Genomic DNA, 26,851 nt, shown 5'->3' with positions numbered 1-26,851 from the left:
TACTATAACTTTGGGGTTAGCTTTTTAATCACTCAGAAATTTTGAACTCTAAGTATATTATAAATAGCAAAGTCAAACATAGGTACCTTCTCCTAGAGAACAATCCTTGGGGAGACAGGTTAAACCATGTCCCAGTATGAACTGAAAGGTCATCCCTCCACTCCTTGCTTTATTTCCATGTTAGGGACTAATTTTTCTTAACAAGGCCTGACCTAATCCTTCCAGTCAATATCGACCTCTCCTTTTATTCTCCCATTACTTTTCGTACTTCCGTTATAGCACTCTATCTTGATTTGTGTATTTTGTTTTCCTCAACAGGCAGTAGGCTCCTTAAAATCATAGTATTTGAAAGCTGGGATTTAACACCCCTTTCAAACGAAGCATAGTGTCCAATGTCCCTAGTTCCCATTACCTGCCTTGCTCAGCATAGACCACTAGGTCCTTAATGTTAATACTTAGCCAATACTTTGCAAAATGTCTGAGAACACTTCAACTTCCTTTGTGTTCCAGCTAGCGGTGCACTGGTGTATTTGTCCCTTACTCCACCGTTAAGTGGCCTTCTAGAGTAGGCAGTACTGTTTTCGTTCTCTTGGTTACTACCCCTCATTAGAGCCTAACCAAGTCCAAGGCACAAAGCAGCAATTCCAGAGAGAATGGTTGAAAACAGAGGGGAAACTCCTCCCCCAATAAATGCGTTTGGAGACACCGAGTGTCCTGGTCTCTCCATTCTCACAAACCTGGACTCTCGACTTAAATAACCTCCCTGTCTCACCTACAGCAGTAATTATCTCAAAGCAGGGGCAAATGCCCGCCCCAAATGGCAAACGTTCCTCCTCAACCAAAGACCTCAAGTTTCCGTTGCCTCTGGAGGGGGTCTCCAACCTTCAGAAAAATGGCCAGGTGCCCCCAGGCCTTCGATTCTGAAGTTAGCCTTTTTCCGCAAGTATCACCAGCACAGGCTTTTCACATCTTTTTGAGGGAGAAGGTTTCCTCAGCGGACTGGTTTTACTCCCTCAATAGTAACCGAGCCGTTTCACTTTTCAAGTCTCCCCACTCTGCGTCCCTCCGCCTCAGCGTTCCTCCTGCTGTCAACACAGCCGTTTCTCCGGGAGACGGCCCGACCCGCGTGGCCGGGCGGTTAGGTGGCCAACGGTTTTCTAACGCGAGGGGGGAGCGCGGGACGAGAGGCGGGAACGAGTCGGACCCGAGTGAGCCGACGCAGGGCGGGGCCAGCGCCGGGAAGGATCGCGAAGGAGCTGGGAGGCCCCGCCCTTTCCGTAGATATCTCTAGAAAACCGCGCAGGAGCCCGAAAACAAAGAGTGCGCACGCGCGGCGGCAAGGCCCGGGCATTTTGCTGCGTCACCAGCCGCCGCCCGGCCTCACCACCCCTCGCTCGCACGCACGCACGTTCATTCTCCGTCCTCGCGCCCCTTTTCCTACACTTTCCTTTTCTCCCCGACCGGAGGAGCCGCTCTCTTCGCGCAGTGCATTCTGGGGACCCAGGTCGAGCCCGCCGTCGGCTGAGGGTAGCGAGAAGAGGCCGCGACCGGGAAGAAAACGCCGAGTCGCCACCGGAGAAGAGTCGACTGCCCAGCAGCTGCCGCCGGAGAGGCCCGCCCACCCGTTCGCCCGTCCCCCTGCCCCGTTCACGATGTGAGTGCGACACCCGGCCGAGGGAAGGTCGTCCCGGAGGGAGGCCGAGGCCGCGCAGGGGGCTGCCGGGAAGCTGCCCTCACCCCTCCCCCGCTTTCGGCCCCCTCGGTTTTCTCCCCTCGGTGGCGGCAGTCGCTCTTTCTTGTGGTGGGAGGTCCAGTATCCATGTTCCGGTTACCGTTGGCGGGTGGAGGACATTTTTCCTCCAGATGTCCTCTTTCCCCACCTCTGAACCGTCCCTCGGCTTCCCCGCGCCGCAAATCCCACTTTTCCTCGTTCGCCAGTCCGGGTTACTTTAACTCCGTAACTTAGCCTTAGGCCTTCCTCTCCTGTGAGTTTTTTGCCATGCGGGCGCCCTGGAGGCGCGGACCCTCTTAGATAGACACTTGGCTTTTTTGGGTGGTCTGATTCTGCGGCTCCGTGATGTTGGGACCAGGCCCTGGGACAAGTGCACCTATGGTGAGTGCTCCCTGAAGGCTGGCTGGCGGTGCTCCTCGTAGAGCACCACGCGGCCTTCCGCCGTGAGCGACAGGTACTGCTAGGCAACTGCAGGGAGGTCATACAGTCATCACAACTTCTTTCTCTCCGGGATCGTGATTTTTTGGGAATGGGTCTTTCCAGGCCTCCTCCTAACTCCAGTCTTTTGATGGGAGTGAAGGTTGCCAAAACTCAACCTTGTCCCAGGCCGCGAGGAGTTAGTATTGAGCAGGTAGTTCTCACGTGTCGAGTGGAAAGATACTTGGGGACGTTTTCTGTGTTCTACATTAAACTTGAGGTGAGGTTTCATTATCCTTTTTTAATTAACGGTGAAATAGGTACGTAACTGCCTTCTAGTTGTCTTTAAGAGCTTAAATTTGTTTACGTTGAGGTGACAGTTTTTTGGTTTTTGTTTTTTAACAGTTTAGTTGATTATACTAAAGAAAAAAACCATAGTGATTTTTTTTAAAGATTTTATTTATTTATTTGACAGAGATACAGCGAGAGAGGGAACACAAGCAGGGGGAGTGGGAGAGGGAGATGCAACACCACCCCCCCACACCCCCTCCCCGCCGAGCGGGAGTCCATTGTGGGCCTCGATCCCAGGACCCTGGGACCATGCATGACCCGAGCCGAAGGCAGACGCGTAACGACTGAGCCACCCAGGCGCCCAACCATAGTGATTTTTAAACGAATAGGAATCTTTGGCATTCCCACTTCCAGGCCTTACATTCTTCTCAGGAAAATTTCCGTCCTTCTAGATGTGAGAATTTTCGGTTTTATAGGTTTTTTTGGTACTAACTCCTCCCTAAAAGTTTTGTAGAGAGAGTAATTGAAGAGTAACAATTTTAATTCCTGTGAAAAGTAACACACTCTCAAAGGTTTACTTAATAAAATAATGATACAGTTGGTGAGTATATTGGACTAGACATCTCAGTGTATAAGTAATGGATACACTACAGCTGGTTGATGATGAAGAGCAAGCAAGAACGCAGTAGTATTGTATAAAAGGGATATATTAGAATTTTGGAAGGATCCCACCCCCGTGGTATCTAACAAAATACTTTATGTAAAGTAGCTTTCACTTTTCCCTTTGAAATCTGTTCCAAATAATGTAACAGGTTTGTCAGTTTTAAAATGCCTTTTATACTTTGAAACTCCATGAGGAGAAAATAAATTGAGAAGCTACCAACTGTTAATAGACTAATGTAGCCAAACAAAGTATCTTTTCACTAAGAAGTACCCTTAAAATGACTTGAAATATACTTTTGGGAGGTCACATGAAATAAAGAGATAAGAGACATTAGGTAAATAGATTAAAAACTCAGATGAAAAGTGTAATAATCAGTATTCCAAAAAGCAGTCCTAACTTACAAGAATGCTACATTCAGTGTGTTTTGAAGAGACCAAGTAAATCTCCTCTTTAAATGCCATCTTGCAAATTATTTAGGGGATCTTCTTGAACTAATGACTTGAATAAGTTTACAAGATGAATATTATGAATCAGTTGAGTTGAAAAAAACCTTTAGTGGGTCATCCAGTTCTGGAAGAATCTGGCAGATAAGCGTTCATTTTGTGGATGTTTGCTATTAACATTTTATTTTATCTATTTTTTTATTTTTTAAAAACTTCTTTGTTTAAGTAATTTCTGTCCCCAGTCTGGGGCTCGAACTCCTAAGCCCGAGATCAAGAGTTGCATGCTCTTCTGACTGAGCCTGCTATAAAACTTATTTTAAGGTGGAGAGAGACATTCATGCTTGGACATTTTAAGGGTTTTACAGTCTCTTTTTTCTCACTTGAATACTCTTTAGTAGTTTCTAGATACATTTCTTTGAATCAGGTTTTTATAATAGTTTACATAAAAACTCAATCTCTCACCCCCTTTGGAGAAGGCCAGATTTTAAGACCTCCTCTTCTTCTTTTTTTTTAATTTTATTTATTTATGTGACAGAGAGACACAGCAAGAGAGGGAACACAAGCAGGGGAAGTGGGAGAGGGAGAAGCAGACTTCCCACTGAGCAGGGAGCCCGATGCAGGGCTCGATCCCAGGACCCTGGGATCATGACCTGAGCCAAAGGCAGACGCTTAACTACTGAGCCACCCAGGCGCCCCAGGACGTCTTCTAACGTGGAGGTGGGGGTGCTAGTTTGCTTTTTTTTTTAATTAGCTATTATAGTTGGTTCTAATTCTAATTTAGACTCTGACAATAGATACAAAGTAAAAGGTTTTGTTTTTTAAAGGAAAAGTTTTCTTTTCTGTTTATACTTTTGTTTGTAAGTTTTTGTTGGATTTTTGTTTTTAGTAATCTCTACACCCAGTGTGGGCCTTGAACTCGTGACCTGGAGATCAGGTCTTCTGGCTGAGCTCTTCTGACTGAGCCAGCCAGGAGTCCCTGTTTTATTTATTTTTGATCTCTTTGAAGTCATTCTTTGGGTTGTTTTCTACTTGAGTTAAATTCTCCAGAAACGTACTCTAGCATTGGTTAAAATCTTGAATATTTTGCCATCACTGAGTTTTGTAGAATTGAGGCCCCAAAATAAAATCATCAGTCTTTGGCCTCCAAAACAAATTGTAATAGTAGCATATGGTATATGGTTAATTTCTGTAAGTTAAGAGTAACTGATGGCTTTTGTTCAGTGTTGATTTCCTAACCAGTGTAACCTGGTAACTGGATTTTCTTCTTTTTCTCTGTGCTTAGTTAGACTTTAACTAGAAAGCAGTTGAAACTGGAAGTGACAAATCAGTTCAGTGCTGGCAAGTATAAACTGTTAATTAAGATACCCATGTTTAATTGTATTTTCTGTTTCAAAATCTTCTCAGAGCTGTATCATTTTGGGGTCTTGGGTGGTAGTGATTGTCACTTCTCAGGAAAAAATACCTTTGTAATATGGGCTGTTTAGAATCAGTCTAGTTCTTAAATGCTTAAGATATCTGAGTTCCTAAATTGGAAATTACTGAACCTAGTGTATTTTGCTACAGAAATACAATGTGTGTTGTAGTAAACTTTTGCCATCTACTGTGTAGATTGGCAATGATAGATTTTAAATTGAGGCTGACTTCTCTGCTTCCCTAGGTCACCTTTGAACTTTTAGTTTTTCAGGAAGATGCCAATTACTTTAAACATTACCTTAAGCGGTAGTATGCCCTCCCCCATATTGTATTCCAAAGCCATAATGTGCCGTTGTGCATTTTCTGTACAGTAGTTGATCTTCATAGGTTGTCATACTGTATTGCTAAAAAGTGTTTGTCAGGGCCTTTCCAACTCAGCATTTTAATTATCTTTGTGTACTGGAAGGATCCAAGTTACAGGGAGGTGTTCTGAAAATTTTTTGTATGTATTTAAGTTCCAGGATCTAGTTCTTCAAATACTAATTCGGACAGTGCTAATTAGTATAAGGAACTGCCCTAGATAGGATTAGAACTCAGGATTTCTGACAGAAGGCTTGTTTTTTTCCCTTTACAAAAAGGGAGAATAATTTTCCAGGTGATCCTTTTATTTCCAAAGAAAGAAATATGTCTCTGTAGTTCTGTTTTATTATCTAAACGGTTTCTGTTAAAACCTGTGCCACTTCTTGACATATGGTAACAGAGCCCAGAGGCTCTGAAATTTGTAATGGAGGCAATGAGACCGTGACCTTGTTTGAGTCTTATTTGTATGAAGAAAGATTACTGTATCTACTTTGGAGATGCTTAAAAGGATATGTGCCAAAGAAGGGAATGTAGGAAGGTTGGAGTTGCTTGGAAGAAAGGCACTAAGTTTTGGAATAAATACTATCTTTAAGAACAGCTTTCATTTTTATGTTTTATTTATTTTTATTTATTTTTTAAAAGATTTTCTTTATTTATTTGACAGAGCACAAGCAGGCAGAGAGGCAGGCAGAGGGAGAGGGAGAAGCAGACTCTCCACTGAGCAGGGAGCCCGACGCGGGGCTCAATCCCAGGACTCTTGGGATCACAACCCGAGCTGAAGGCAGCCGCCTAACCGACTGAGCCACCCAGGCACCCCTCGCTTTTATGTTTTAGAGTAGGGATTACCAAATAAAGGAACTAACACAGAGATTCACAAATGTTCTTGGTTTGCCCCTTTTTGTCTTAGTAGGTTGTTTTTTGGGGGGTTTTTTGTGGTGGTGTTGGCCAAAAGGAGTAACCTAGCAGTTCTGTTTATTATGGAGTTTGGTCCAAAAACTTAATTTGTCCAAACAGCCTTGTAATCTTTGAAAAGTTAATACACAAAAGTTGAAAGAAAAATGTCATTTCTTTTATAACCACAGTTACTAATGGAATATATATGCCCTTTGGGCACTGTAACTTCTTATACCTTGAATTCAGATTAGATACTTCTGTCTCAATTTCTGTTCCCCACTGATTTTTTTATGGGTTCCCCCCTTTTTATTATTATTATTATTATTTAAGATTTTATTTATTTATTTGACAGAGAGACAGCGATAGAGGGAACACAGCAGGGGGAGTGGGAGAGGGAGAAGCATGCTCTCCGCAGAGCAGGGAGCCCGATGTGGGGTTTGATCCCAGGACCCTGGGATCATGACTGAGCTGAAGGCAGACGCTTAACGACTGAGCCACCCAGGTGCCCCTCCCCCCCCTTTTTAAATCACAACCACCAAAAATCTATCTTTGCAAAAGTTAAAGTTAATGGAGAGGGATGTGGTATAGTCTACTTTGAAATTGAATTACCTGCTATCTTTTTTTTTTTTTTTAAGATTTTTTATTTATTTATTTGAGAAAGAGAGAGCGAGCACAAGCAGGGGGAGCAGCAGGCAGAGGGAGAAGCAGGCTCCCCACAGAGGAAGGAGCCCGATGCAGGGCTTGAACCCAGGACCCTGGGATCATGACCTGAGCTGAAGGCAGACGCTTAACCGAGTGAGCCACCCAGGCGCTCCCCGCCCTTTTTTTTTCTTTTCTTTTTTTGAAGATTTTACTTATTTATTTGAGAGAGAGCATGAGAAAGCACAAGCAGGAGGGAAGGGGAGAGGGAGAAGCAGACTCCCTGCTGAGCAGGGAGTCCGATGCTGCAGGACTCCATCCCAGGACCCTGGGGTCGTGATCTGAGCCAAAGGCAGATGCTTAACCAACTGAGCCACCCAGGCGCCTACCAACTGGTGTCTTGACTGAGGTTGAGTATCACTAAACTTTTCTCAAATTTAAAATATCTTGCAGTAACCCTGTAAGTTTCTTGTGGTGCCCTGATGCACCTTGGCACATAATTTGGAAGCCACGGGACTAGCATGTGTATTCAGATCACCTTTCCAGAAAGTTTTACATGGTAGTCCAACTGACCTACAGATGATCTGAAAGTATGAGAAGCGTATCTTGGGATTTGTTTGAGGAAAGAATATGTGTGTAAGAGAGTGGTATTAGACATTTGTAGACAAGGCTTTTGATGAAGGAAAAACTGCTCAGCCTATGAACCTGGAACAGCTATTTCCCTTTTTATACCAGAATTTCATGTTTCCATATCATTTCTCACTTAGAACAAACTAAAAAAGATTTACCTGTGTCTTGATTCTGTTTTGCAAATGATAGACTATTTGACAAACTTAGTTTTAAAAAATCAGTAATTCTGAATTTTATAACCTCTTACTGCTGACTTTTTCTTGGTTTTAATGAGTTTTCTTCTATAACCCTTGATGTTTAGAGATACTCTGAGATGTATAAAAGATTAGTGAATCTAGTCTTTTAAAGAAGCTTCCTACTAAATAGAAATGTTTATTCCTAAACCTAGAATATATTTACTTCATTATTAAGCTTTAGTAAAAAAGCTAGTCTTGTGATTTCTGTTGCTTTATCTTTGAATTCAAAGTGATCCTTTAATTCAGACAAATAATCATTCTCTATTAAGAATAAACTTACAAGGGAAATGGTCATTAATTACTTAAGTACAGTTGACCCTTCAGTAACACTGGTTTGAACTGTGTGGGTCCATTTAGGCAGATTTTTTTTCCCAGTAAATACAATACAGTACTGTAAATGTATTTTTTCTTTTTTTTTTTTTTAAAGATTTTATTTATTTATTTGAGAGAGAGAGCACAAGCGGATGGGAGGGGAAGGGCAGAGGGATTGGGATAAGCGGACTCCCCACTGAACAGGGAGCTCAATGCAGGGGTTGATCTCAGGACCCTGGGATCATGACCTGAGCAGAAGGCAGATGACCAACTGAGCCACCCAGGTGTGCCCCCCACTTTTTTAAGTAGGCTCCATGTCCAGCATGGGGCCCAACATGGGGCTTGAACTCAGAACGCTGAGATCAAGACCTGAGTTAAGATCAAGAGGCTGATGATTAACCTACTGAGCCACCCTAGCACCCCTGTAAATGTATTTTTTTCTTAGGACTTTCTTAATATTGTCTTTTCTTTAGTTTTATTGTAAGAATACAATGTATAATATATATATAGTATACAAAGTATGTGTTAGTCTACTGTTTACATTATCAGTGAGGCTCTGGTCAACAGTAGGCTATTAAAGTTTGAGGGGAGTCATAAGTTATGCTTGGATTTTCCATTTTTTAGGGTGTTGGTGCCCCTAACTCACATGTTGTTCAAAGCTCAGCTGTCCTGATAACCAGAGAATGTTACCTTTTTCTTTTTGAGAATGTTATCTTATGATGTATAACCTATTTACACATTAAGAAAGATAAGCTGTAGTTAGTAATGGATCTGATCCCTTTACCCCCATATTTCTTAGAAGATTTTTGGACTAAATTTCATCTAACTTGAATGTAAGCTTTGTTTTGTTCACTGCTGTATCCCCAGAACAATTCCTAGCCCCATGTTTAATAAATATTTGTTTACTGAATAACATTCAAACTCTCAGTATATTTTAGCTGCTAGGCTTGGCTACATGAGGTGCTTGATATGATAGTAAGGGTTGGGCCTAAGAGGGGTTTTTACGATTAGTCCTGTATTCTGCTATATCACATTTCAGCCAAATTCAACTATATCTCCTGTAGAAAGTAGATCAGTGGTCAGTAGTTGAAAGATAAAGTTGATGAAAGCCATCTGTAAATTAAATATCTGATTTTATGTCTTGTTAATTGAGGTTTTGCTGTATTGGGGGAAATCTGGAAAAGAAGTACCGCCAAATCCATATATACCCTCAAAGTACATTTGACTTGTTTGTGAGTTCTTTATTTTGGGAATAGTTTGTTGGTTATGTTTTGGATAGACTAACTGATCTGTCCTTCTAAGAAGTTGGGGGTGCCTGGCTGGCTCAAACGGAAAAGGGTGCGACTCTTGATCTCAGGTTCCGGGAGTTTCAGCCCCGTGTTCAGTGTAGAGATTACTTAAAAAAAAAAAAACTTTTAAAGAAGTTAGCTTTTCAGTCAAAATTAATATTCATGGGGCGCCTGGGTGGCTCAGTCGTTAAGCATCTGCCTTCGGCTCAGGTCATGATCCCAGGGTCCTGGGATCGAGCCCCACATCGGGCTTCCTGCTCGGCCGGAAGCCTGCTTCTCCCTCTCCCACTCCCCCTGCTTGTGTTCCCTCTCTCTCTGTGTCTCTCTCTGTCAAATAAATAAATAAAATGTTTTAAAAAAAATTAATATTCATTTTCCCTTTTTTCCTGTTTGATCAATTTCTAAATGAGGCCATCAGTTAAAGATAAAACAGATTTTTAAATTTTTGCCTATTTTTATCATAACGATTATTGTTAATGAACATATCTGTGTATCACATTTTTCAGTCCTTTAAATACTTTTACAGAAGTAGGGCATTTTTTAAAAAATCGTCATTATTGCTATTTTTTCCAGTACATTTGTGCTATAAAGAGCTTTTTTTTTTTTTTTAAAGTAGGCTCCACACTTAGTGTGGAGCCCATCGCAGGGCTTGATCTCATGACCCTGAGATCAAGAGTCAGATGCTTAACACAGCCACCCAGGTGCCCCCAAGAGCCTCTATTTTGTGACCAAATGATAGTATCCTAATTATTTTCCAATGGTTTAGAGTAAGGAGTCCAATACTAATGATGTCACCTTTGTATATGATAGAAACTTTTTTTTGTTTTATTTGTTTATATGTCAGAGAGCACAAGCAGGGGGAGCAGGAGAGGGAGAAGCAGGCTCCCCGTGAGCAGGGAGCCCAACGTGAGCCTCGATCCCAGGACCCTGGGATCATGACCTGAGCCAAAGGGAGACACTTAACTGACTAAGCCACCCAGGTGCCCCTCTGATAGAGACTTTTCGAATTTATTTTTATTTTTTTAAAGATTTTGTCAGAGAGCATGCGCGTGCGCACACAAGCAGGGGGAATGGCAGGCAGAGAAGCAGGCTCCCCGTTGAGCAAGGAATCAATGTGGGACTCGATCCCAGGATCCTAGGATCATAACCTGAGCAGAAGGCAGACGCTTAACCGACTGAGCCACCCATGCATCCCAGATAGAAACTTTTTTTTTTAAGATTTTATTTATTTATTTGACAGAGACACAGCGAGAGAGGGAACACAAGCAGGGGGAGTGGGAGAGGGAGAAGCATGCTTCCTGCGGAGCAGGGAGCCCGATGTGGGGCTCGATCCCAGGACCCTGGGATCATGACCTGAGCCAAAGGCAGATGCTCAGTGACTGAGCCACCCAGGCGCCCCAGATGGAAGCTTTTTAAAAAAGATTTTATTTATTTGAGAGATCGATCAAGAGAACACGGGGTGGGGGAGCAGAGAGAGAAACAGACTCCCTGCTGAGCAGGGAGCCCAACACAGGGCTCTATCCCAGGACACTGAGATCTTGACCCGAGCCAAAGGCAGACGCTTAACTGAGCCACCCAGGTGCCCCATAGAAACTTTTTAATAAGGAAATCAGTCTCATTGGACCACTGATGTGACAGCAAGATACTAAAGATTTCTTAGGGAATACACCGAAATGTGGAATTTTATGTAATCCTATAGGATTAGCGTGTGTGTGTGTGTATATATTTACATCTCCCATGAGATTGCTCTAAATCATCTACTTCAGGGAGCCAAATTTGAATTATTGTGGTATTAACTTTGTAGGCCTCTCACTTCAATAGTAAAAGTTTTTTGTTTCACTAAGTTTTGATGTACAGACTCAAGGCGTTTCATATTTCCTATTTGTGATGGTCTGGAGTACCTGCTCATAAAAATTTCTGGACATTGGAAATTCTGAGAGAAAAAGAAAGATGGAGTGTTGACCATAGTGTTGGTCGTAGAGACAAGTCATATGATGTAGAATTCTGTGTGGAACTTTTTCCCCCTTCAAGATTTCCAAAGCTCTAAAGGAATGATAGCTGCCATTAGTGTGGGGGGGGGGGTCTCCAGGGACATCTGTGACCTAGCTCTAACATGGTTTTCTTTTTTTTTTTTTTTAATTTTATTTATTTGAGAAAGAGAGAGCACATGAGAGGGGGGAGGGTTAGAGAGAGAAGCAGACTCCCTGCCGAGCAGGGAGCCCGAAGCGGGACTCTGTCCAGGGACTCCAGGATCATGACCTGAGCCGAAGGCAGTCGCCTAACCAACTGAGCCACCCAGGCGCCCCTCTAACATGGTTTTCAACCTTCAGCTTTATGAACTTACCCCAAGTTAGGTATGTCTGTTTTTCCAATTCACAAAAGGCTTGAAGTGGTTTTTGTTTTGTTTTGCTTTTAAAGATTTTATTTATTTATTTGACAGAGCACAAGCCAGGAGAGTGTCAGGGGGAGGGAGAGGGAGAAGTAGGCTCTCCACTGAGCAGGGAGCCCAATGCGGGACTTGATCCCAGGACCCTGGGATCATGACCCGAGCCAAAGGCAGACGCCTAACGACTGAGCCACCCAGGTGCCCCTCGAGGTGTTTTAATTGTCTTATAATTCAGTATGCCTTGCACATAGTAAACTATCAAAAGAATTGCAGTGTTTGAGAAATGTTCCTTAGCAGATTTTTTCCATTTAGCTTTGCTGGTGGTCTAGTCTGTTTGGACTGCTCTAACAAAATATCACAGACTGGGTAGTTTATAAACAGAAATTTATTGCTTTACCATTCTGGGGACTGGAAGTCCCAGGATAAAGGCACCAGCAGGGTCATCTTCTGGTGCTGGAACCCACTCCCTGGCTCATAGCTTCTTGCTGTGTCCTCACAGCAGGGAAAAGGGGGTTGGGGATCTCTCTGGGGCCTCTTTTTGTAAGGCATTAATCTCATTCATGAGGGCTCTATCCTCGTGACCTAAGCACCTTCCAAATGTCTTCCCTTCTATTATTACCACGCTGGGCGTTAGGATTTCAACATAAACATTTCAGGGGGATGCATTCAGACCATTGCACTGGTGGATCCTCAGATCCTCTCTCTTTTTTTTTTTTTAAGATTTTATTTATTTGACAGAGCACAAGCAGGGGGAGCAGCAGGGAGAGGGAGAAGCAGGCTCCCTGCTGAGTGTGGGGCTTGATCTCAGGATCCTGAGATTATGACCTAAGCCAGAGGCAAACCCTTAACCAGCTGAGCCACCCCAGGCATCCCCTGTACATTCATTTTTTTCAAGTGAAGAGTGTTTGTAGTTCTCTACAAATTTGAATTAAAAATCACCAGATTCTAGCATATTAAAAATGGTATTGGGGAACAAATAATGGTTTCCACTCTGTCTTTTTAAGACAAACTAAGAAGTTTTACTCAAAACAAATTTCAGGTTCTGCAAAATTTAGTTGTTTGAACCGACCTGGCCCTAATGTTGTGCTTGGAAGCTCTTGTCAGAAGAGCACGGAATGGGGGCGCCTGGGTGGCTCAGTGGTTAAGCGTCTGCCTTTGGCTCAGGTCATGATCCCAGGGCTCTGGGATCGAGTCCCTCATTGGGCCCCCTGCTCTGTGGGAAGCCTGCTTCTCCCTCTCCCACTCCCCCTGCTTGTGTTCCCTCTCTCACTGTGTCTCTCTCTGTCAAATAAATAAATGAAATCTTTAAAAAAAAAAAAGCACGGAATGTCCCACTGTGGGGGCTTTCAGTTTTGTTTTAGGTAATGGATTATTGACATAGCATATGCAGAGGTAAAAGAAAAGTTTTCATTTACTTCTATAGGTATTTACTATTAATGTGAACTGACTGACTTGCATAGTGGTTATGAATTTTGCCAATGTTAGTGTAAGGCTAGAGATAAATCCAGTATAAATTAGGAGCTAGAATTAAAGCTAAACCAGCTTCTCTTTTGGTTAATAGAAAAAAGAAATGTGATAAGTGGGATTTCACAAGCAATTGAGTTCCCATGAGTGAATATATGAGTTTATTACAGGTTTAGGGTTAAGTATAGGGTCACCTCTTGTATTTTTGATGGTTTAGATCAGGATTACCTAATAAACATTAAGCTTTGCAAGCCATAGATATCTCTGTCCCACATGCTTGTTTTTAGAACTCTTTAAAAATATAAAAACCAGGGGCACCTGAGTGGCTCAGTCATTAAGCGTCTGCCTTCGGCTCAGGTCATGATCCCAGGCTCCTGGGATCGAGCCCCGCATCGGGCTCCTTGCTTCTCCCTCTTCCGCTCCCCTTGCTTGTGTTCCCTCTCTCACTGTGTCTCTCTCTGTCAAAAAATAAATAAAATCTTTAAAAAATATATATATATATAAGCCATTTTTGGTTCCTGAACCAACCCTTGGTTTGGATCATTTAATTTTGTTATTTGGAAAATGATTGTATTTGCTCACTAGAGCTGCCATAACAAAGTACCAGAGATGGGGTGACTTAAACAGTAGAAATTTATTTCCTCACAATTCTGGAGGGTGTTAGTCTGAGATCAAGGCGTCAGCAGGGTTGGTTTCTTCTGAGGCCTTTTTCCTTGGCTTGTAGATGGCTCTCTCCTGTATCTTCACAGGGCCTTCCCTCTGTGTCCTAATGTTTTGTAAGGACACCAGTCATGTTGAGTTATGGCCCACCCTAAGACTTCATTTTAAAGATCCTCTCTCCAAATACATTCTCATTTTGAAGTCTGGATGTTTAGGATTTCAACATATGAATTTGTGGGGGATACAGTTCAACTCATAACAGTGATCTAAACTCTAGATAACTTAATGTGAATTTGAGGAAAGAAAAAAGATTCTCTGGTTCCAGTGGTCTCAGTATGAACAAACTGAAGAGCTAATATGCTAGTTGGTTTTTTATATAGCTATTGTAATAACCATGTCACCATTAGTGTGCCCCTTCTCTATTAGAGTCTTACTATAGGCTCTTAACATGCAACTTTTACAAGGTAAACACAATCTAAGTTTGGCTACAAAAGCATTTACCCTAGTTTATTGAAATACTATTTGTAAAATGTATTGGAATAGAATCTTTTCATTAACCAAGTATAACACAGTTTCAAAATTAGACTGGGTTACACCAAAGGAAGAAAGTATTCCCTGCCAGAATCATTTAATAACACTTTTTAAAAAGTACAGTGAACATAATTCCCCATCTACCTGTCATCTAGAGTGCTTAGCAGGCCTTTGCCACATTGCTTTATTTACCCCTTTTTTCCTTTCCTGAAGTCTTTTATTTTTATTTATTTATTTAAAAGAGTTCACCTATTTGAGAGACGGAGAGAGAGCACACATACGAGCAGGGGAAAGGATAGAGGGAGAAACAGACTCCCTGCTGAGTGCAGAGCCTGATGCAGGGCTCAATCCCAGGACCCCAAGATTCATGACTTGAGCTGAAGTCAGACACTCAACTGACTGAGCCACCCAGGTGCCCCTGCTGAAGCCATTTGTTTACTTACTTATTTCGAAAGATTTTTTAAATTTATTTAAGGGAGAGCACGGGGTTGGGGGTTGCGGGGGGCAGAGGGATAAGGAGAAGGAGACTCCCTGCTGAGCAGGGAGCCTGAGGCAGGGCTCGATTCTAGGACCTGGAGATCATGACCTGAGCTGAAGGCAGAGGCTTAACCGACTGAGCCACCCAGGCACTCATCCCCTGAGGTCTTTTTTTTTAAGATATTTATTTATTTGACAGAGCGCGAGAGCGGGAACACAAGCAAGGGGAGTGGAAGAGGGAGAAGCAGGCTTCCCGCAGAGCAGGGAGCCCGACGTGGGGCTTGATCCCAGGACCCTGGGAAGGCAGACTCTTAACGACTGAGCCACCCAGGCGCCCCCCCTCAAGTCTTTTAAAGCAAACCCCATATACTTAAGTTTTCATCTTGAATGGACTTTTTTTTTCATAAAAACAATTCTTTTCATGCCTAACAAAATTAACAATGATTTTCATATTTAATACCCTGTCCATATTCAGATCTTCACAGTTTCAGTAATCTCTTTTTTATGTTTAGGTTGGGATGGAGATACAGCCAAGGGTCACCAATTGTACATGTTTGATAACTCTTAGATTTTTTTTTTCTTTTTTATTTATTAGAGAGAGTGGGCGGGGGTGGGGGTTGGAGACAGAGAGTCTTAGGCTCCTCATTGAGTGCAGAGCCCCGATCGTGGCTGGATCTCATGACTCTGAGATCACCACCTGAGCTGAAGCCAGAGTTGGATGCCTAACTGACTGTGCCACCCAGGCACCTCTCTTAAGGTTTCTTTTAAGAGGCAGTCCCTCCTCTTCTTTATAGCCTTGATTTAACAGTATTCTGGATTTCTCACTTCCTCGTGGTATCATTTGAGCGGTTTCTTTTTCTCATATTTTTTGTAGACTGGCATTAAGTTTACTCCAGAGTATATCATGTTGCATGAAATTGGGAGGTTTATGTTTGGTTGTCCTACTTTTCTAAGATGGATCATAAGTTCTTGATCAGTTGGTCATCTAATAATTTTTAATGGTTTCATCCATTGTTGATCACTGCCAAATCAGTTTAAGGGTTGCAAAATGGTGACACACTCCCCCTCTTTCCTCATTTTATTCCACTCCAAAGCTCAAATTCTGCAAAGAAGTTTCCTTCATGAACTGGTCCTATTCAGTTACCATGAATAAAAGGAAAGAAGGAAAAAATGCCTAATTCTTTAACTGCTAATTTGTAGAGAATTGGAGCTGTTGTAGCATCTTTTGGTGGTCTAGAATTGTCATTGGCCAACGTGGGGAGACCCTTATTGTTGCCTCTGGTTTTGACTGACTTCATGGTTTTTAATAGCTTCATTTGCACAAGATGTCCCAACCTCATCTGTATTTCCCACCTCAGGACTGAGGTCAGCCATTTCTTTGTAGGAAACCGGGTTCCTTTAGTTGGAAATAGTATTTTGGCACTGTGGTATTCTTTGTTCAGATAGTTATTATGAGCACTTTTTAAACATAGGACTATATGGTCATTTCAATTTGAAAATCTATAAACCTAAAACTAAAGTTTTAATTATCTATTAAGTTACCATATATTTTCAGTTACAGACCAACATGTTTTACCACATTGAGAACACCATTTTGGTAAGAAAATGAGCTAAAAATAATGTATGACCTATTCATAAAACTCCTAACTTGTTTGTTAGCCATATTAACAGCAGAAGTTTGGTTAGACTTTTCTTCAGAGGCATGTAAAAAATCTTTTTTTTTTTTTAATCTATTGATAGATGCCTAAAGAAATAGCTTTTACCCTTGCTGATTTGCTGGTATTTGAAAACTGCCATCCATAATTTACCTACTTTAGATCTGATATCAATATCCCAGAGTGGAATATAACTAGTCAAGTTTAACAGTTGTATAAAAATGCTGATGAGCACTAGGCTGCAACTTTTTGTTTATAGGAGGGACTTTAAACTGCTACTCTTTAGGGTTGGAAATTGCAAAGCTTGGAAACAAAATTCCTTTCATTTGAGTTTATGAGTAGTGCTGGAACATAACGCTAATTAACTTTTTAATTTTTAGGTTTACAGAATTCAAAGAATACAAAAATTCCTGTATAGCCAGTTATTTTAATTTTTACATTATCAGTGCAGAACATGCTTATTTTTAGAAAATAAGTGAACCCATTGAGAATAATGTGGTTCTGCTTCCTTTCCCTCATTGTCTTTCTGGTTCATTCTGTAGAGGCAAATCCTGTTGGGGTGTGTATGTGTGTGAATTCTAGGAATTTTTATGCATATGAGGATATTTAAGAATTTTCTTAAAGATTATATTTTTAAGTAATCTCTACACCCAACGTGGGACTCAAACCTACAACTTCCAAGATCAAGAGGTGCATGCTTTACCGACTAAGCCAGCCAGGCACCCCATAAAGAACAGTTTTAAAGAAACAGGGCACCTGGGTGGCTCAGTTGGTTAAGCGTCCAACTCTTGATCTCAGCTCAGGTCTTGATCTCAAAAAAAAAAAAAAAAAAAATAGAGAAAATAATCTTTATCAGCTATATTTGACTGCATTTGCTTTTAGTAGTTTTTAACCATATTCTAAAACATAATTTTAATGGATGGGTAGAGCTCTAGGTGGCTGACACCATGAAGAAGACAGGTATATTGCAGGAGACAGGAGCAGAAGAATAATAAGGAAAAAGCAAATAGTCCAGGCTCATTCTAGTATAGTGTCTGTCAGATACATGTGTAGATAGAGTAGAAGATAAGACTGTAAAACTTAATTCTTTAATGTCATTATTTAGAATCATAAAAGTTTGTTAGGAAAATTGTTCAAAAAAATGGTTTCTTGATAATAGTCAGAAATAAGCTACAGACAAGAACTTCTTAAAAAACACTATCAGTTTGGGGCGCCTGGGTGGCTCAGTTGGTTAAGTGACTGCCTTCGGCTCAGGTCATGATCCTGGAGTCCCAGGATCGAGTCCCACATCGGGCTCCCTCCCCAGCAGGGAGTCTGCTTCTCCCTCTGACCCTCCTCCCTCTCATGCTCTCTGTCTCTCATTGTCTCTCTCGCAAATAAAAAAAAAAAAACAAAAAAAAACTATCAGTTCTACCATCATCTCCCCTCCCCTCCCCCTAGTTCCTAGCATTGTAAGTAGAAATGTTTAATACTGCGTTTCTTTTTTTTTTTTTTTAAGATTTTATTTTTATTCTTATTTATTTGTCAGAGAGAGCGAGCAATCACAAGCTGGGGGCAGCGGCAGGCAGAGGGAGAAGCAGGCTCCCCACTGAGCAAGGAGCCCAGTGCGGGACTCCATCCCAGGACCCTGGGACCATGACCTGAGGCAAAGGCAGACGCTTAACCAACTGAGCCACCCAGGCATCCCTAATACTGTAGCATTTCAATTGACAGTGGATTAGTTCTGTATGATTTCTTAATTCTGTGAGTTGACATTTAGGAGCAAGGCTCTAATGGAGTGGCACATAAATTTTGACAGGGCTTCCTAATGGTTAACCCTATTGAGCATTGTTTCATTTTTGAATTCTTTCCTGTTGTGAAATCAGTATCACCATGTTAACTTGGAATGCAGCTGTTAAGAGTAAAGATGTATTTGGAATTATAATAAACTGCCTCAAGGGGCGCCTGGGTGGCTCAGTTGGTCAAGTGTCTGTCTCTTAATCTCAGCTCAGGTCTTGATTTTAAGGGTTGTGAGTTCAAGCTCTGCATTGGGCTCCATGCGCATGGAGCCCATTTAATAATAATAATAAACTGCCTCAAAATGATCAGTGTTTGAGTGGAGGTGTACTTATATTAGCCATACTTTGGAGGTTATGTAAATACTCATTTAATGAATTCCAGCTTAATTTTGTCTAATTTTATCTCTTTGTAGGCAGCCTGCTTCTGCAAAGTGGTACGATCGAAGGGACTACGTCTTCATTGAATTTTGTGTCGAAGACAGTAAAGATGTTAATGTAAATTTTGAAAAATCCAAACTTACGTTCAGGTAAATTACCATTTTACATCGTTGGGTAAAAAGCTTGTATTAGACAACTGACTAACTTTGGCTTGCTTGTTTTGTGTTTTCACTGAAGTTATTACTAATATTTATCTCTCTGAAGAGGCTCATATTTTTATTTTTATTTTTTTTTACACAGTTGTCTTGGAGGAAGTGATAATTTTAAACATTTAAATGAAATTGATCTTTTTCACTGTATTGATCCAAATGTAAGTAGTCTTGATGCTTTAATTCCAATTTAAATCTGAGGAAATGGACATACATAAAGTACTCTTTTTAGCAGTAAGAAGTAATTGTTTTTCTTAACAGTTCAGAGGCTAACTAGGCATATTTATATTTTTGTGATATTTTCCTCTTAGAACTACTTCTCTGTATACTCTTTGTTCTTGCTATCACTGTTTGAACTTAGGGCAGTATTCTTGAGGCTTGCCTTAATCTAACTTTATAGAATCTTTATTCTATGATTGTATCATATTTAGTTAATTTTTTTAAGGTTTTATTTTATTCACCTTGTGCAGGGAGGGAAAAGTTCTTTGCAATTTTGATAGCTAATGAAATTTTTAGTACTCTAAGGGATGTTTCTTTGAGTTTAGAGAAAATGTAGGGAAAGGAAATGAGAGTTGAAGAATGACAAGCTACTTTCTATTCTATAGTGATATTGGAGAGAGAAATGGTGTGATAGTGCTTTTGTTTTTGTTTTTAGGATTCCAAGCATAAAAGAACGGACAGATCAATTTTATGTTGTTTACGAAAAGGCGAATCTGGCCAGTCATGGCCAAGGTTAACAAAAGAAAGGGCAAAGGTATGTTTCTTTCCCTTTTTGGGAGGGAAAGTTTAACATTTTTATTTTAAATAATAAAAGACACATTGTTTGGCATGAGGAATATAATGTTTCTGTTTCATAGTTACATGTTATTAAAGTCTTTTCTATGTTTTTTCCTTCTTTGGGTTTTATTAGTTTTAACTTAAAACCAAAGGTGGTCAGAACAAAGTCAGTCACTAGTTGATGCAGAATCTTTTGCTGAATTCAAGAGGCAGATTTTTCTTAGAAGGCTTTATAAGTTTCTTATGTATCATATGGGAGCATATTTTAGTGCTACAAAAATCAGTTGCATCTGAGAATAGTTCCTACCAATGAATGAATTTTGTTTTATTATCATCATCATCATCATTTATTATTTTTTAGGTAGGCTCCACGTCTAGTGTGGAGTCCAGGGAGGGGCTTGATCTCACAACTGTGAGGTCAAGACCTGAGCGAAAATCAAGAGTCAGAGGTTTAACTGACTGAGCCACTCAGGTGCCCCTCTTTCTGTGTTTGTGGGTTTTTGTTTTGTTTTTTTTCTTTAAACTAGGATTGTTTAACAACTGTGAAGAAGCTTTGTGAGACTGTCTTGACTATTACGACTGCATTTGACTTCATTCTGATTTTTCTATTCTTTTTTTGTATGTTAATTCCATGCCGTACTAGTATGAACCCACAGTTCCAAAAAGATAGTTTTAAGGTACATACCTGTAAGTTTAAGTTAACCTAATCATGGGGTGATGTTTGTATTATCTATAGCTTAATTGGCTTAGTGTGGACTTCAATAATTGGAAAGACTGGGAAGATGATTCAGATGAAGACATGTCTAATTTTGATCGTTTCTCTGAGGTAAGTTCTTGTTAAATGCATTTTGCCACCTCTCAGTACATTTCTATGTGAATTTAATTTGGTTTTAAAGCACCTAGTGGTATTTAAGACCTGAATTACTTTACTTTAAAGGTCATTCTGCAGCAAAACAAAGTAAGATCTTAACAGTGGTCATTAAATCCTGAAGTTTAACATTCTTTTATAATTAAAAAAAAAAATTAGTGGTAAGTTCTAAAGTTGATGCATACAGACAAAAAATAAACCGTATTATCAATGCAATATAGCTTGGGGGGGGTGTTGGTTGGTTTGTTTTATAGCTAGTTCTTATTCTTACATTGAAACTGATTTTTTTTAGGAGCATGGATAAGTTTGCATTTTAGAGCCATGTAATATGAATATAAACCTTTAAACACAAAAATGGTAGTGAGATGTGCATAATGAGTGGTGTGTAAGGATGTCTTAGTTTGCAAAATCAAGGAAAGGATTCCCCCCCCCCCCCAAGGAAATGATTTAAGTAAGCCTGTTTTTCCAAGATGTTATCCAGATTCACATTGCGATGGCCAAAGGGAAAAATCATTGATCTCCCTTGAGGTAGAATAAGCCTTATGAAATAAATGTACAGCAGTAAAGCTGATTAGAAAAAGAATATTAGGTTCTGAGTTTGAAGATGAAATCCATTTCATGGCAATTTGAAGTTTTAATTGACTAGATTTTGTTTATATTTCTTCTTTGAAAACTAAGAGCTAAAAAGTAGTAAATAGTTATGTATGCAACTGCTTAGTCAACATCTCTTCACATGGTTCCGGCACCTTGATTTCAAATTAGAGGGAAAGGGACGATATGAAGATTCTCTTCAACTATGCTGTTTCTATTCCTTACCTGTAGTAATTGGTGCCACCATTTTACCTAGCTCTGCATGACACAGCTTAACACTGTTCTTTTACTGTCTGTATCCAGTATAGCATTAACAGCTATCTTCTGTTTTTTTTGTTTTACTTCCTTAATAGTTCTTGAATGTATTCAGTTCGTTCTCTTTTGCCATTGTATCCTCAACAGTTAGCATTATGCTTAGCACATTTTGAGCATTTTTCCTGCTCAAAGAAACTTAACCAAAGTGTTCAACAGTGCTGTAGGGAATCTCTTTACTAGTTACTCATATTATTCAACACTAGGTTGCCCAGAACTTTTATACTGAGCAATTTTATAGTTAGGTATCTTTTAAAGGCCTCTTCTAACTCTAAAGTGCAGGTAAGCATAGATTTTGGAAGTTTTAAATTTTTGTTTATAAAGTTATATATGTAACCATATATGTGAATATTTTAAATTTTAAAAAATTTACAGAAAAGTTGTAACTTGGGGACATAAGTCCCTCCCAGTCTATTAATAAATTAGTTTGGTTATTTGTACCTTTTTAAGTAATTAACTGCTTGCTTTATGATCAGAAACTAAAGATAAGAAATTAGTACTTCATGTAAGTATATTCTGTTGTTAGTCCCAATGTATTGTGAGTATACAAGAGTATTTACATATACAAAGGTATTATAATATAATACAAAGGTATTATTCTCCATAGTATGTACCTTTTATTTCAAGAATTATGAATATTTTCTGTATTTAACATGTTATTGCTCTTTAGTCTTTGATTTAGCATTCAGGCCTTTTATACAACCTAATCATCCTGAAGGTCTTTATTTTAAGTCATTTATTGGTTCTTCACAATATTTAAAACTATAATGAGAATATTATAATACACATGCCACTTAGCTTAAGATACAAAGCTTTACAACTACAAATGAATCCCATTCTTTTCTTTAGGCACCAGAGGTGGTAAGCACTATTCAGGATTTCGGTGTTTAATTTCTACATCCTACATAAATATCTTGCTGGATAAGTTTTAATAACTTCACTTTTCTTCAGTGAGAACATAGTCTTCCTACAAGTTGTCAGGATTTTATGTAATTACCTATATAATCTACCTTTTCCAGAAAGGAAGGTACTTAACATTTGTTTTGCTTTTTTTATTGGTGGAAATCTGTGGACTTAAGGTTTATTCTGGAGCTTGCAACCTAATAACTAGGGCTTAATTTAACATCATTTTTAAAACTAATTTTTACACTTCAAATAGATGATGAACAACATGGGTGGTGATGAGGATGTAGATTTACCAGAAGTAGATGGAGCAGATGATGTAAGTCTCTAAATTCTTTTCTCTGTTTACTTAAATAGTAAGAAACAATGTATTTATAGGTTGTTTTATATAGATTCAGGATTGCTTTTTTTGCCACTTCTTGTTGGTTTTTTTTTTTTCTCTAAGAAATACAGGGAAAAGCAATTTTTGAAATGTGCTCATTTTTGAAGGATAGGTATCTGCTAGGGACAGGTGTCCCATGGACCATTCTTAAAGGGACCAGATCTCAAGAGAATCACTGCATAGAGACATCATATGCCTTATTCAATTAAGAGTTAGTTTAGGAATTATTTTGACTAAGTTAAACGGGTTTTGCAGCAGGATTGGTCAGAAACCATAGAGTGAATAGATGGACGTTATGAATCTGTAAGAAGGATAAACTGGATAACTTTCTCAACATTCCACCCGCTGGCATCCTGCTAACATCTTCAAGAAAGTTGTTCAGTACAGTTTGAAAAATACTTAGACAATTCAACAGCTAGGATTGGAATTCATTGTCTTCTGTCAGTCCCGTGGTTTTCACAGTGAGCCGTTTTCCTCTTCCATTGAATGCCAAGAGAAACCATTTTATACCAAGTTTCAATCAGGTTGATAGGAAGGGATTTAAAGGATGAGCACCAATCAAAAGTCACACACCTTACAGGGAGGTAGATCCTCAGCTGTATGTCTGTTCATCTTAAGTAAACTTGTTCTTAAGTCCAGTGATTAAATTCATAAGCTTGATATAACCACATATCTTTGCTACTTTAATAAAAGTACAGTGCTTCAGGTTTTTAAGGCAAACTGTTCAGTTAGCAGAGTAATGTTTGATCAGCTTGGTAACTTTAAAATTCTTCCTTTTGCAGGATTCACAAGACAGTGATGATGAAAGTAAGTATATTTGTAAAAAGGATGTTTACACAGTGATCTTTCACATCAAAGACCACAAACTCTCAAAATAGAGATGTTAACTTCTTTACAATTCTTGGGAGAAAAATTATTTCTTCACGGCCTCTAATAAGATAGCCAAAGCAGAAATTTGAATGATTCAAAATTTACATTAAAAAAGACAGTTCCCTATGAAACTATTTAACTACTGTTGACTTTTTTTTTTTAAATAAAACTTGGAAGTTGATAGATTGTTCCCTTGTACTTCATACTAATCTTTTTTAAATCTTTCAGAAATGCCAGATCTGGAGTAAAGAATGTTGTCCACCGGATTTTGAGAAAGAAAAGTAACTTCTCTGCAAGATTTCATAATTGAGAGAATTCTTGAGTTGATAGCTCTAAAGGCAGATGCTGTATTTGCCTCCTTTAACCCATTTTTCAACTTGTTTGTTTTTTTAAAGGCTTCACTAAGGGTTGATATGTACCATTGTATGGGGCAATTTTAAGTCAGCTAAGGCAATAACCTTATGCATGAACTTTTCCCAGACTTCCATGATGCTGTTGAGGTCCTAGGCAATTGATACAGCAGTTGTGATAAATAAAAACATTTCACCTCAGTCTCCTTTACTTCATAACATAGATACTGACATGATAGGAAGCTCTTGGCTTAGAAGAAAGATAACTAAATTTTAGATTTTAGAAAATGGACTCAAAGTGGCTGATGAAACAAATTGGTTGATACCTTAAACTTGGTAACTTGTTGTTCCTCTGGTATATCCTCCAGGATTATTCCACTAAAGTTCTTATTTTTCAAAAAATTTACTTCACATTATTGTAAGTGATCACTTGTCAGTGTTCCAGATGTATCTTAGCTAAAACTAGTGAATGCCCTAACTTAGGTGGTTTTTGAAGCCTGTACATTTGGTATTGTTTGACCCTTAAACTTTTACATCTCTTAGCATGGAGGACGAAGAAAGGCTGTACATTGTTGCTTGAGAGTCTGTACATTTAGACCAAATTGTATTTGCACTGTCAGTATGGCAAATGAGTGGAAAAAAAAAATGTTAATACACTATTGGATTTTTTATTTCTTTTTTTGATTCAGCTTGTCCCAGGCTGAAAACCTCAATTTATGTTCATGACAGTGGGATTTTTTTTTTTTTAATGTCTACATTCTTTCTAATAAACTGTTGGAAGACTTTTTTGGCTGTCCTTTTAAGTGTCTGGTTTACTGTAATTTCATGTATTACCATTTACTGGAATGGAGTTTTTATTTTACTTGAGGAAGAATTTGGGTGTATTCCTTTGGGAAAAAAAGGCTTGCTGTAATGTCAGGAAACCTTTTAAAAGTGGATCTGTAATAGCAAATTGTAGATGCACTTTGCAGCAGTTGGAAAAGAAAGTGTTGTGATTTGATTGAAATAAAACTAAATGTGTTGTCCTCCTGTAAATCTTTGAGTTTCTGCATTTTGGCAGTTTTTATTCCCTCTAACTTCTGTGTATTTGTCATAACATAGAAATGCTTCCTATTTCAGTGTTTCTTTATGTCCGACATTAAGGACCTGTGTTACAGGCAGTATTAAGTGCTGGGGATATAAAGACAATTCTTCAGGTACTTGCTGTGCGCAGGGAGTCATAGGTTAGGCACGGGGGACGAACATTGGACAAAAACTTGAGAGATGGGAAGTGTGCTATAATAGGTTTGCATAGGGCATTATGGTGATTTCTAAGGAAAACACAACCTTTTTCCCTTCCCCTGTTAAGTACATGACTGTTCAGAGTGATACTCAAAAGCATTTTCTTGAAATGCTACAACTAGAAAATCTGTCCAGGAGGCCTGAGCATAACACTTGGCATTCGACTCTGTTTTATTATGTTATAGAAGTATAACATGGGTTCTGGTTCTGTTAAGGAATGCAGTTTCTTCAAAGTCCTAGATTTTTTCACATTGAAAGGTATGTTTGAACTTCTGTAGTTTTTTTTTTAAAGATTTTATTTATTTATTTGATAGAGACACAGCGAGAGAGGGAACACAAGCAGGGGGAGTGGGAGAGGGAGAAGCAGGCTTCCCGCCGAGCAGGGAGCCCGATGCGGGGCTCGATCCCAGGACCCTGGGATCATGACCTGAGCCGAAGGCAGACGCTTAACGACTGAGCCACCCAGGCGCCCCTGTAGTTTTTTTTAATTATTGTTTTAAACTTGGTCTCCTTTGGGCAGCAGTTCTTTCTGCCCACAGGTCCCGTCCCCGTGCTTTAATAAAACCACCTTTTTGCACCAAAAACAAAAAACAAAACTTGGTCTCCTTTGGAGCATACCAAAGGCATTAGTATGATTGATAAGTGTAGTACTTAGCTTAAGGGTAAAGTTTTTAAAAGTTCAACTACATTTTTAGTGTAGTTCTCTTGGAAAGCTATTTTTGTCAATCAATTCTAGAAGTTAAAGATTCATTAAGGGTTCATTGGTTTTATCGCCAGCCATTAAGCTATAGCAATAAAGTATAGCTTGATGGATTTCTGATTGCATCCTGTGTCTCCTAAGATTTTCTAAATTTAATTAAATTTATTTTGTGTTCAAACACTTGAATAGGATTTCATTAACCCTTATTGCTGAGTCAGGTACCAAGCCTTGTGTACGGCATCAGTAGCCCAGAACTTGAGAAATATTTGTCCTTGTTATCTCAAATCTGAATTGTAATTATTGCTTTAAAGAGAATTACTGGGGAGAGGATCACTTGAGTAAATTTTAAGTTTGAATAGCATCTGTTCTCATAGTTTGTCCATTTGATACGTGGTGATAAAGGTGCTTATATGCAACTTCCTAAACTGTAAAGTCACCTCCAAGGAAGGGAAGGAAGGCAGTTAGTTGCTATAATTGCATGAAGGTTTTATCTACCAATTTAGTTTGAGCTGGTTTTAATTGGTGGGAATTCTTTTGATAAGAAACAAGTGATAATGAACTTAATCTGTGTGCTAATCTCAAATAATGCTGCTATTACTGATGGCTCACCAAGCGTTATACTAATAAGCATGAGAACATAAAGGCCAGTAAAAAAAGGGGAGGCAGACACCTTGTCTGAGGCCTGCTCTACCTCCCTAAGTTATTTTATCCTACTTTATGCTTTTCAGGCCTGTAGATCTGAAATTTAGACATTAACCACACTTGATTATTGGAGGTCTGTTTTCCCAGAAGAGTGAGGGACATTGTATATCACCACTGAATCTCCACTTGTTAGGGACAGCACCTGACATGTGGTAGAAGCTCAGTAAATAATTGTTGAATGAATATATTTCAGAAATAGCATGGGTAATGTTTTGTGAGTGGGTCTAGAGATAAGGAAACAAGTTAATGCGGTAATT

General features: G+C 39.5%; 1 protein-coding gene across 2 annotated transcripts; it reads left to right on the top strand.

The window, feature by feature from the left end:
- Window positions 1-1,407: 1,407 nt before the first annotated feature.
- Window positions 1,408-24,946, top strand: PTGES3 (prostaglandin E synthase 3). Of its 2 annotated transcripts, XM_081821899.1 has the most exons (8): window positions 1,408-1,654; window positions 18,685-18,798; window positions 18,950-19,019; window positions 19,514-19,612; window positions 20,372-20,461; window positions 22,566-22,628; window positions 23,474-23,498; window positions 23,790-24,946. In XM_081821899.1, coding segments are annotated over exons 1-8 (483 nt in total). In that variant the 5' UTR covers window positions 1,408-1,652; the 3' UTR covers window positions 23,810-24,946. The 2 variants fall into 2 exon arrangements, with proteins under 2 accessions (XP_081678025.1, XP_081678026.1); XM_081821900.1 differs by lacking the exon at window positions 22,566-22,628.
- Window positions 24,947-26,851: the final 1,905 nt, after the last annotated feature.

The sequence above is a fragment of the Leptonychotes weddellii genome, chromosome 5 (genome assembly GCF_054177405.1).
Source record: "Leptonychotes weddellii isolate Sample4059 chromosome 5, ASM5417740v2, whole genome shotgun sequence".
Lineage (NCBI taxonomy): Eukaryota > Metazoa > Chordata > Mammalia > Carnivora > Phocidae > Leptonychotes > Leptonychotes weddellii.
Note: the sequence above shows the minus strand (reverse complement) of the source record. Positions and strands in the feature narration are given on the sequence as shown.